The sequence below is a fragment of the Octopus bimaculoides genome, chromosome 6 (genome assembly GCF_046866305.1).
Source record: "Octopus bimaculoides isolate indiv1 chromosome 6, ASM4686630v1, whole genome shotgun sequence".
Lineage (NCBI taxonomy): Eukaryota > Metazoa > Mollusca > Cephalopoda > Octopoda > Octopodidae > Octopus > Octopus bimaculoides.
In genome coordinates, this window is record NC_142933.1 from 117,465,166 (window position 1) to 117,477,310 (window position 12,145).

The 12,145-nt window shown below is 37.8% G+C and overlaps 1 protein-coding gene across 1 annotated transcript; it reads left to right on the top strand.

Annotated features, from left to right (window-relative positions):
• Positions 1-943: 943 nt before the first annotated feature.
• LOC106875293 (uncharacterized) lies at positions 944-11,846 on the top strand. The gene is made up of 5 exons (XM_014923383.3): positions 944-1,062; positions 2,969-3,147; positions 6,157-6,357; positions 7,789-8,010; positions 11,639-11,846. The coding sequence occupies exons 1-5, from the start codon at positions 1,011-1,013 to the stop codon at positions 11,825-11,827; spliced, it is 843 nt and encodes a 280-aa protein (XP_014778869.1). The 5' UTR covers positions 944-1,010; the 3' UTR covers positions 11,828-11,846.
• Positions 11,847-12,145: the final 299 nt, after the last annotated feature.

A 12,145-nucleotide genomic window follows, 5' to 3' on the forward strand; every position in this document is an offset into this window, starting at 1 on the left:
AAGTTCACTAAATATCACACACTGCACATCTAGCGCGAGCTTACAATAAACCGTAGTTCTCCGGAATGTACACATACGAAGGATTTAGTTTATGATAATATAATGCTAACCATGATCGGTATTCCCTTGAAGTCCCTTTTTACTGCTATGGAGTGACTTGTCCACTTTTTGTTGCTAACTTTGTGATATAAACGCTCAGCGAAGATTTTTGCCAATAGTCTAGTCCAGTCATGAGCAAACTACGATCCGCAAGATTTTGTGAGTGGCACGCTTAACGAAAAATTATCATAAAATCTTTTAGTAGTGCGGCCCGCTTAATGATGGGCCACGTCTTATGTGGTCCGCTTCTCGAAAAAGGTTTTCCATGCCTGGTCTAGTCTAACATCTTATCGTTTCGGATTGCTGCCATTCTTCTGTGGCATTTTTCAACTCGCATTAATGTGGCCCACCTATTTTTATTGACGTTTACTTTTAGCTAAAGCTGATAGAAAAGAGTGTCTTGAAGAGGATAAAAATAGAAGATAAGATACGTTAGTACATTCTCTTATAACAGTCCTTTAAACTAAAACTAATGCATTACCTAAATTATCCCGTATAAAACAAGCACACGCAACAAAAAAAGTAACATTTATCGATGAAGCTATGTGCAAAGAATTTTAATGGATAAAATAATTAATTTTGCTCGAAAGTTACGTTAAAAGTGCTGCGTATAATGCAGTCTATGTGACAATAAACACATGCCAGTTGGTCTTCTATACAATGTCGTTTCGGTAATTTTATTTCTAAACTAGACTAATATATTGTTGTTATTATTATTATTATGAAGCCCCACATCCTCCCACATCTAACATATCTCCAAATATATTGTTTATATTTAACAGTGTTATTACTAGCATCTTTGTTCTCAGTTAAAACATTCTTGAGAAATAACCATCTGTCTAAATAATATAAACGGATAAAAATAACGTCCAGTTTCATTACAGAAAACATACGCGATACTGAAGGCAAACATGAAGTTCATAGTTGCGCTGTTACTGTTGTCGTCCTTTGCCTATTCAAATGGTAAGTACATGATGAGGAAAACCCTATTAATATCCTTCGTAATAACCAACAATCCTTTGTAATAATTAAAAAAATACGTGACAAATGCTGTTCAAAAATTATCATTATAATTATTTTCGTTGCTGTTGAATAACCTCTCGATCAACCCTGTTCCAGCAGCCTTATGACACCCAGGTAGTCGACCCACCAATAGGCACCCCATCGAACTTTTGTTCCAATCATACCATATCTCGTACTGTGGTGAATTGTATTGTTTTATAAAGTCTTCCCGTAAAGTTTTTCGTTTATATCTATAATTTCTTACTTAGCTATTTTTTTATTGTTTAAAAAAAATCCAGTTCTGTCCACATTGTTATCAAGTGAAAACATAAAAATGTATTTCCGTCAAAAGCCAAAGGAATTTCTTGTTTCGTCCATTCTTTTCCTATTGTACATGGGATTTTATTCGCGTTTGTTCCTGATGTGACACATGTAAAATATTATCTACTGGCCGAAAGGAACCAGGAAGTCAATGATCAGCTGAATAACACCAGCAAGACATCCAGTACTGGACAGGCCTAAATAAACAATTGCACTCTACGGTTTGTTACTTAGCAACGGCATTTGTGTATGTGTTTGTATACGTACGTACGTGAGTGAGTGCGCGCGTGTTTGTGCGTGCGTGTGTGCGTGTGAATGCATGTGTGTTGTGTGGTGTGTGGGTGACGGTAGAGCACCACACATGTAATATAGTGAAATTAACTTTAAACTGGTTTGTCTTCAAATGTTGAGATGTAATTTCAAAGTCCACTGCCGTACACAACATTGCCCTTCAAAGTCGTAGTCACGATGACATTATCAGCAAAGCCCCTTCGCTGAAACTATGCCTTTCGATTCAGTAAAGTAACGTAACTTCTTATTTTCTTCCTAACACTTCTTTAACTAAAATAGATCTTGTGTTGTAAAGTATGTCTTTATTTTTAACTGCTTTATTTTATTTTATATGTTGCTTAGTCAAAGACATCAAGTGTTAAGATAGAAGAAATAGTAGATGAAGATGTACTTGGAGACAGCAGCAAATATTGTGAAGATGACGATGACAGTGAACCATTGCTCAGAAAACGTACATTCTTGTTACCCAAATATCCATCGATAATGTCATTTCATATAATAACCCTCTCAATTCCCTCTTTTGCCCTTGTTTCCCTCGCAAGTATCAACTTGTAGCTGTTTTAGTTGTTCATTAACTAAATCGATCTCAACGGTTCCTTTGAATGAGAAGCTGCGAAGGCTATGGGAGAAGCCTTTTGGTGTGGACCCCAAACCTTTCAAAAAAGAAAAAGATTCCTCCCGAGGTCGAATTCTTTACTCATTGCTCTAGACTCGACTCAATAGCTATCAATAATATTCGGTTCTGAATGTGATGACCAGGCAGAAACGTTAGCACGCCGGGCGAAATGCTTCGCGGTTTCTCGTCTGTCTTTTCGTTTTGAGTTCAAATTCCACCGAAGTCGACTTTGCTTTTCATCCTTTCGGGTTAGTTAAGTCCCAGTTGCGTACTGGGGTCGATCTAATCGACTGTCCCCCTCCCTCAAAATTTTGGGCCTTGTGCCTAGAGTAGGAAACAATATTCGGTCCGGAATGTGACGAGCTGGCAGAACTATCACTGCGTAGCAACATTCCGTCAAAGCCCAAATGTTGCCGACGTTGACTTTGCCCTTCATCCTTTCAGGTTCGATAAAATAAGTACAAATCGATCACTTAATTCGATGTCATCGAATATCTCCTCTTATCACAATTGCTGACCTTGTGCCAAAAATTAAAAGTATTATTTTAGCATGAGTTCAGCCAAACGAATTTATCCATTTACATACTTTTAATAAACATACATTATTAAATAAAATATTCTCTTGCTCGTTTTATACAGCTTCGTCTGCAGGTCTCAGCACGACTGGTGCTGTGGTTGCCCTGGCTCGTAAAATGATAGAATTATCAAAAACAGAAGATGTAGAGGACATGGAAATGGTTCCTTACCACTGTAGCCTGGCAGCTAGTTATGGACAGCTTAATAACGAAACCATAAAAAATATGGACAGAAATTTACTGGTAAGCGTCTTTTATCTCTTGATCATATTGACTTGTTCTTTTTAATATTGTTGATATTATATAAGGCAGCAGGCTGGCAGAATCATTACTGCGCTGGGCAAAATGCTTAGCGGCATTTCATCCGTCTCTGAACGTTCTGTGTTCAAATTCCGCCGAGGTCGACTCTGCCTTTCATTCTTTCGGGGTCGACGAAAAAAGTACTAGTTCAGGATTGGGGGTCGATGTAAACGATTTACCCCCTCGCCCGAAATTGCTGGCCTTATGCCAACATTTGAAAACAATATTGTGATTAATAAGTGTAAATGAAGGCAGCGTGCTGAACCGAATGTTTGACGGCATTTGTTCTGGCACTTTACCTTCAGAGCACAAAACCCGCCGAACTCAGGTTTATAGTCGAGTCTGTGGCAGTTGAGACCTCCGGTATTCTTGGTCCTCGGACCATATCCCTGTTCACTCACTGCTACCGGAGCGGAAATTGTTGTCCACAATTGCGAGCCCCGTGAGTCAGAGTGGCTGTTCCAGCGCATCTCCCTTGACATCGTGGGCAGTGCCTTTTCCATTTTGTCGGTTGGTGCCATGAGAAATGTTTCTATATTGTGAGAGGCGAGATCCAAAATGGCGTTCCACTTTATGGCTGGTGTCATCATCAATGGCGGAATGTGGTCGTCCAGGAATAGGAGTAGTTTCCACGGATGTCCGACCACATTTGAACTGGCGATGCCACAGCTTGACTACGTTGTATAATGGTGCATCGTCATCATAAACTTCTTTCATCTCATCGATAGTCTCTTTCGGTGCACGACCTTTCAAGTATAAGAACCTGTTCACTGATCTGCATTCAACTGCGTCCATAATAACACCTTAGTCCACTTCAGCAGCCGTAAAAGACAAACGAATCCTAGTGGAGAGCTACAATTTACAATGTGACATGTAGTGACATTATATCTATTCAAGTTCCGTTTCCTAAAATAACCGGAAGTGGGTCAGGGAAAATCTTTAATGAACACCCCTCGTATATATGTGTATGTGTATGTGTATGTGTGTATACATACATCCATAAATGTATGTATATATGAATATATATATATATATATGTGTGTGTGTGTGAGAGAGAGAGAGAGAGAATATCTGTACATGATATGTGTGTGTCCTTCCACCGCTTGACAACCGGTGTTGGTTTGTTTACCTCTCCGTAACTTAGTGGTTCAGCAAAAAAAATACCCCCGATAGAATAAGTTGCCAGATTTAAGAAAAAGTCCTGGGGTCTATTTGTTCGTCTAAATCCTTCAAAGCGGTGTCCCAGCATGACCGTCGTCTCGTGACTGAAACAAGTACAAGTTTTAACTTAATCCCAAAATCTGCTGAGTTATACCAATACAAACGAAAAAAAGGAAATGGATCAATGATTTAGTTAAATATATTTTTCTTCTTAAAACTTGTAGGGTTTCTATCAGTCTTCTGTCGCCACTGATCATCCAAGGTTCACGAGATGTGAACAAGTGGCTCTTTAAATGACCACGTACACTCGTTTGAGATATCAAGAAACACTGAAGGGGTGGGGATTGTTAGATATTTAGACACCACGTCTGTTGCGGGGTGGAGAAGTGGGGAGAAAACAATGAAAGCAAAGGGCAGTTGAATGCCAGAGAAAATTAACAATAGACACACAAGTCCAAAGTTTGTAAACATGATTTCCTCACACGCTAAAAGAACAATTAACCAAGATTTAAGAGAATTAATTACTTTAAACATCAAAATGACACTAATTAGGTCAGTGATGGAGAATTCTTTTCTTTTTTTTTTTGTTTCAGTCATTGAACAGCGGCCATGCTGGAACACCATTTGCAATGGTTTAGTCCAGTCATGGGCAAACAGTGGCTCGTGGGACTTTCTCAGTGGCACGCCTAACGTAAAATTACCTTGAAAATTGTTTTGTTGTGCGGCTCGCTTGATGATGAGCCATGCCTCATGCAGCTCGCTGGTCGAGACAGAATGCCCAAGCCCGGTTTGTTCATCAAAATTTACTCCACCTCCCATTACTGTGCTTATTCTACCAGTCTCTTTTTCTACCAGTCTCTATTCTACCAGTCAGTTTGGTAGTTAGTCTATTGCTTTTTAAGTTTGGCCGTGCGGACTTTGATTCAGCTCTACTGCAAGTGGCACCTTGAGCAAGTGGCTTTTACTAATTTATTATAGTCTTGAGTCGACGAAAACTTTGTGAGTAAGTTTGGTTGACGGAAACTGAAAGAAACCTGTCGTGTGTGTGTGTGTGTGTGTGTGTGTGTGTGTGTGTGTGTGTGCGTAGGTATATATATATGTGTATGTATATAGATATATATATGTATATGTATATATATAAATTTGTATATATATGTATGTATGTATATATATGTATGTATATGTATATCTATGTATATATGTATGTATATGCATATCTATGTATATATGTATGTATGTATATATATATATCTATATATATATATAAGCATGTATATATATATATGTACATATATATATAGGCATGCATATATAGGTATGTATATATATGTATGTATATATATATATTTATGTATATATGTATATATATTTATATATGTATCTATGTATGTATATATGCATATATATATATATATGTGTGTGTGTGTGTGTGTGTGTGTGTGTGTGTGTGTGTGTGTGTGTGTGTGTGTGTGTGTGTGTATGCATGTATGTATGTGTGTGTCTATGTGTTTGTTCCCAACCACCGCTTGACAACTGGTGTTGGTTTGTTTACGAACCCGTAACTTAGCGGTTCAGCAAAACAAACCAACAGATAAGAACAAAGCTTTAAAAAAAGGTCCTGGAGTCGATTTGTTTGACTAACCCTTCAAGGCGGTGCCCCAGGATAGTCGCAGTCTCAAAACTAGAGCCAATAAAAAGATGAAAGATAAAAGATAAAAAGATAAAATTGAGATATGTGGATGCATACTATTATTAACCTCTTTTTTTGTCTTCACTGTCTCTATTCTACAGATCGCCATAGCTGGAATCAACAAACGCATACAAACTGTGAGAGAAAACATGGGCAACAGAATAATTACTTTCAAAGATTACGTCTCTCTCATGAATCAAAATGTCCTTCTGATTCCTGACAATTCCACTGAAATTTTCAGAGAGAAATACCTAGGCTACAGTGACTACCGTCTAGCTACCAGTGACAAGCAGGAAGGAATTGTAAGTCTTCTCATCACTTAAAAGCGATCTGCCTATATTTTTTGCTTCATACTTATGCATACACATACACAGACACACATACATATACACAGACACACATACATATACACACACGCAGGCATGTACGCAAAAAGATACGCACGCACATACAGCCATATGCATGCGCGCACACACACACATACAGGAACATGCACGCACTCACTCACACACTCACTCACACTCTCTCTCTCTCACTATGTATGTATGTATCTTCAAACAGGATTGGCTTAAATGTCTCTTCACATCTGACATCGATATGAAACTTGAACAATTCAAGTCCGTAACGCAAGCTATATTCTACATATCAGTTCCGGAGAGAAAGGCCACTGTTCACAAGAATAGAATTCCCTGGGAAAGGAAAGTTCTTATGAGACGATGTACAAAGATTGCAAACCACCTAAACAAACAATTCAAAAGCAGTGAAAGATCCCGCCCGAAAATAACTGGAGGAGATTGAGAAAAATCTGCAACCCTCCCATAAAAAGAAAGAGCAGACAAAGAAACATGGATAATAGACAATAAAATCAAACCCTAAAGCCTTCTTCAAATTTGCCACAGAAACTGCTTCGGTGAATTGCAGGGTAGGGCCACTCTTCCCAAAGACAACTCCCTCACGGGAAACCTTACGAGTAATAAAATATTCAAAATCATTTTGACCACCTCCACTTCTAGAGTTCATGCAGGTGAGCAAACCAGCTGAGTTCTTTGTCACTCTACCCACAAAAGGGAGGCACTGGAGATTGATTACATAAACAAAAAAGATGTCATACTGGCATTAGATGAGAAAAACCTGAATTCAACTACTGGCCCTGATGGATTCCTTCTAAAAATCATGCAAATGAGCCGTAGCAAAGCCACCGCTGTCTCTTTCCTAGAGAGAAGATAAGAATAAAAGAAAGTTGGAATTAAAAGGAAGAGCCAATCCTGTTCTCTGTTAGTCGAGATTTTGAAATTGTCGGAAGTCAACTAGTGTGTAGAAGCTTGGCGGCCTGTGTACAAGGTTTAGAGAAGGATGCAAAGGATGATTTTATCGCACAATAGCCCAACCCCCATAGTCGGTCAATTATCGATTTTTATTGAAATCCAATTAGCCTATAATTGAGGTGGATGTTAATTCAACATGTATACAAAGTTTGGTGAAGATTGGTTCCCTGGTTTAGGCATCAAGATGGTAACAGACTAACGGATAGACGGACACACAGACAGACAGAAATTGCCATTTATATATAAGATGTAAGTATTATGAATATGTATGCGTGTATGTTGTCACTGATATAGGAAGAGACCGATTGAAAAACCACTGCTGTTGCAATTAGCGGGTCGGCTGAATAAAAATTTATCATGTATGTATGTATATACACACACTTAATTGTGTATGCTACTCTCTTACAGGTAGAAGAAGTTTCTGACTGGTTTGCAAATGAACTTATTGATGACCCAGACGTATTAGCTGACACGAAGATCGAAATTCTTGACTATGCAAATATCGTAGCATCTACTGGCGCAAAGATCAAAGGCTTTCGTAGTGTCCTTCTCCGAAATCATTACGTTGAACGCAGTGTCGTTGATATGGGTGTCCTTCGTTACCCTGATTTAAATAAGCCCTACTTCAAGGTAATGTTTAAAACCACAAATACTCCCCCATTTTGTTTATTTTTAAATTTTATTTATTCTTATTTTTCATTTTTCATTTTTATTTTATTTATTCATTCATTGCCATAAAAGTCGAAAGTGCCGAATTCCAAACCTCATAGTACTTAAAATTCGTTGGTCTGGGTTCTGATTTCAAATCTCAACTAATTGGAGTTGACTTTACATTTTATCCTATCTATTTCTCTCTCTCTCTCTCTCTCTCTCGCTCTCTCTCTCTCTCCCTCTCCGTGAGAAAGAGACATGATGATCATGATTTTTAAATCCACCATGCTCATCAATTCCTGTCAGACACAAAGAATTAGTTTAATGTTTGGTTTTTATATCTTCTATTACTCGTTTGTCTTCTATTACTCTCTTAACTCCCCTCAACTATCAAAATCTATAACATTCAGTAACTTACTCTTTATGTGAAGAAAGACTGTCTGCGAAGGATGAGATAAGATGTTGCTAAAAAACTGTCGGAAGCCGCTGAAACATCAAGCCATTACGTCTTACTCAAGAGAGGAGTTGAGTGGTACAGCACGAACAAGCAATGAGGATACTAGAAACCTCTGACCCAAAGGTGCAGTATTCGACTCATCAAAGCACGTGCTACTGTTGCTTATATTAGTAGACGGTGATGGTCCGAAACACCTACAGAGCTGCTTCACCGCCTGATGAGACACCGATTAATGCATTCGGAAACGGAGTAAAGCAGCACTCTCGGCACACAAGTGTGGTATTGGTAGTTTCAATTTTTGCAGATCTTGAGCCAGTTCGTGTAGATGTTGATGCGTTTAATAGACTCACAATTTACTGAATTACTGGCGCAGCCGAATGGTTAAAAAATTCGCTTTGCAAACACGATGTCTTGAGTTCGATCCCGCTGCTTAGCATATTAAATAGATATCATTTTCCTGAATCGGCCCATATTTTGCGACTAAAATTGGGTAGAAGGAACATTTATAGAAATCAGTCAGTCGGATTGTACCCGTAATTCATCAGTACACCCTTGTTACACACTGTGTTACACTGATTCTACTAAAAAATTACGCTATGGGTACATATGCCTGAAGAGGGTTCAGCCACTATCACTTCAATTGAATGAACAGGTCGTTCAGTTGATCAAACAATTGATTCCTCGTCAACGACAGAAATACATCCATCAACTTATTTACAGAACACACACGCACGAAAACCCTCTTATTCCATAAATGCATTCAATACTTGCCCTCACCAAAACATATACTCTATGTAGCACTCTCATTCAAAAGAAAGAAAATCAATAAACCACTTCCTGCATATTCTGATCAACATATATCAATTGATAAGAATTTCTGAAACACTTCGCTAATTTGCCAAGGAACCAGAAGTAGTTATCTGATTCCATCAATATTACCAAAAGAATTGCATCGTTATGGTGTTTACCTATGAACTGTTACTTCTTACAAACATTGAAGAACATGCTATTGGTTTTTAAACAAAGATCAGCACTCTATCCAGCCACATAATCAATAGATGTCTCCATTCCATACCAAACCAAGAAATTCTGCCACTCCTGCACTGGCTGTACATTGTGGTTTCTTGCAAAACTTATTCTATGAATCTGCCTTCAGCTTCGTAGATTGCTTCAATCTAGGACAAGAATCGTTGTCGTGCTTTCACTAAATGCTCCTTTTTCATGTCGGACATCACCTGTACAATGGCGGCCTTCAGTGCAGCTATGGTATTGTGAAGATGTCGGTTAGTCTCTCCTTCAACAACGCTCCAAACGTAGTCCATATGACTTAAATTTGACGAGTTCGGTGTTACATGATCGTAAAGATTATTTAGTATCTGTTATTTGAGTTGCGTGGGCTCTTGTGAGAAGGTGTTGAATTTTGTCGAAACACATATAACCTTCCACTGTGTATTCGAGATATATATTCGTCGAAACGGTGCTCGTCTGATGTGAAGAGTGGACGTTACACATGGATGACACTTGTATGTAGAAATTCAGAGAAGCGTGATTGATGATATCAGCCTTCTAGAAGTGTGTGTAGTTCTAGATACTAGTAATGGCATTAATGTGAGAAGGAAACGCTTGGAATACATAATCTGTGACAGGTACAAGAGTATCGACGCATTGTATATTAGTTAGAATACAGACGACGAGAATTTATGCTGTGGTGATTCGATCTGGATCTAAGCTGAATGACAGAAATGGGAAATTGAGTTTATCGACGAATAACTTTGCTTAGAAATTCTTGCGTCAGATAAAAAAAAAGGAAATTAAACATTGGAGAATGTATCCTTAGATATACTAGGTCAGAAAATTGAAGATTTGATTGCCATGGATGGCATGCCTTTAATCATATAGGTTTGTAAGCTCGTAACCTTCTTGGAAATAAACAGGAAGAGCATGAGATTCAAAAGTATTTAACGCACTCACTAATCTAAAGACATCAAACTCATATTCCTTATTTATGAAAACTTTGAATTAGAAACAAACTCATTTTACTCTGGTTATCAAAATTATCAGAAATTAACTCTACGGAGAAGTTCACACCCTCAACAAAGATAAAATTACATTGATGAACTCAAATTTTGTTTCCAGATCATGAAAAATTATTGAACATACTTTAATCACCTTTATCTCCTGATCTTTTACAATGTTTCTTACAAACTTCTAAGAGTTTATCATAATTTGGACTGTTTTACATGTCAAAGGTCGCCATGATGTCTGGTTGTTATACATTACAGGATGTTTTATTTGGTGTAGATAAACTATATAAAGCGTCACTTTGAGTGATTAACATGAAGTCACTTGCCAAAAGACTGATAGGCACCGACGCACAGATATGCCGTGTTATTTTATTTTATCTATCTTTTGCTGCTGCTAATGTAATAGCTTTTACTTCTCAGAACTGGCTGGTCACGTGTCATCTACATTCAGTCACTTTCGATATACTCATCTCTATTCTTCTCCGCAACCCGTTTTGTGTGTCCATTAACCATCACTCACACTCCTTCCTATTCAGAACCTCAGCTCTCTGGTATTCCTTCTTAGCCTATATTTTTCCTGCAGCAGTCGACTCATACTGTTGAAGAAGAACATTAATCGCGTCATGGCTTAGCGAGGCTATCTAAGGCCATAAATACAACCTCTTCCTCCATACTCGGCCAATAAAAAGACTTTTTTTCTTTCAATCTCTCAGTAGAATTTTAGCTTTTCCTGCTTCATTCTTACATGATCACTGAACGTTAAAAGACCATAGGGTGCAGCTATCCAAATTTTGAGAGGCTATTTTTTATGACTGGGATAGAAGAGAGGAGCAATGCTCAAGACCTTTTTTATTTGTCAGGGCTTCCGAAACTGATGGGAGGGAGGAGGAAAATATCCTCAAACCGGAAACCTGATCTGAAGGTTTACAACAGAGTGGGACTCCGCTAAAAATACTCAAGGGTCAGAATATGGTATTAAACTGGATTAAGTCTCTATGTCCCATTGTTTAATTTTGGTCGTTTGACATAAAATATTTTCAAAAACTAAACCTTTCATGTTGTTTTCCCAAGAATTTTTATTAAGATTTTATATTTCATTAAAATGTCTTTTAATTATTTCTTGCAGTTATTCCGTATCCAGTTGTTTGCTTACAGAAAGTCTAAGGCGGTGTTATTTATGCAAAAGGATGAAAGCGGAATCAGGGGACAATATCAATCAATGATCTTCGTACCTAATGAATCAATTATTGCGAAATTACAACAATCAACCAAAACTAGAGCAACAAACGAAGCTTTGAAAATGTTTAATGAATAAAACTATATATCATACACCATTTTAGGTTCTACGTTACAGTAGAAAAAAAAGAGAAGTCTAATTGCAGAATCGGAGAGAAGAAAGATAAAACGGCATGCAATGTTTAATTACATACCTTCACGTTCTGAGTTCAGAACCTGACAAAATAAATACCAGTTAAATACTAGGGTCGATTGAATCGATTGCTCTCTTCTCCATAAATTCATATTGCATTAGAGTAGCTAAATATCGAAATGAATAGTAATCATTTCTTACGTAGGTATGGAGTTAAAAATCTGGGAGGGGAATAGGCAACGAAATCGACTTCAATATTTGACT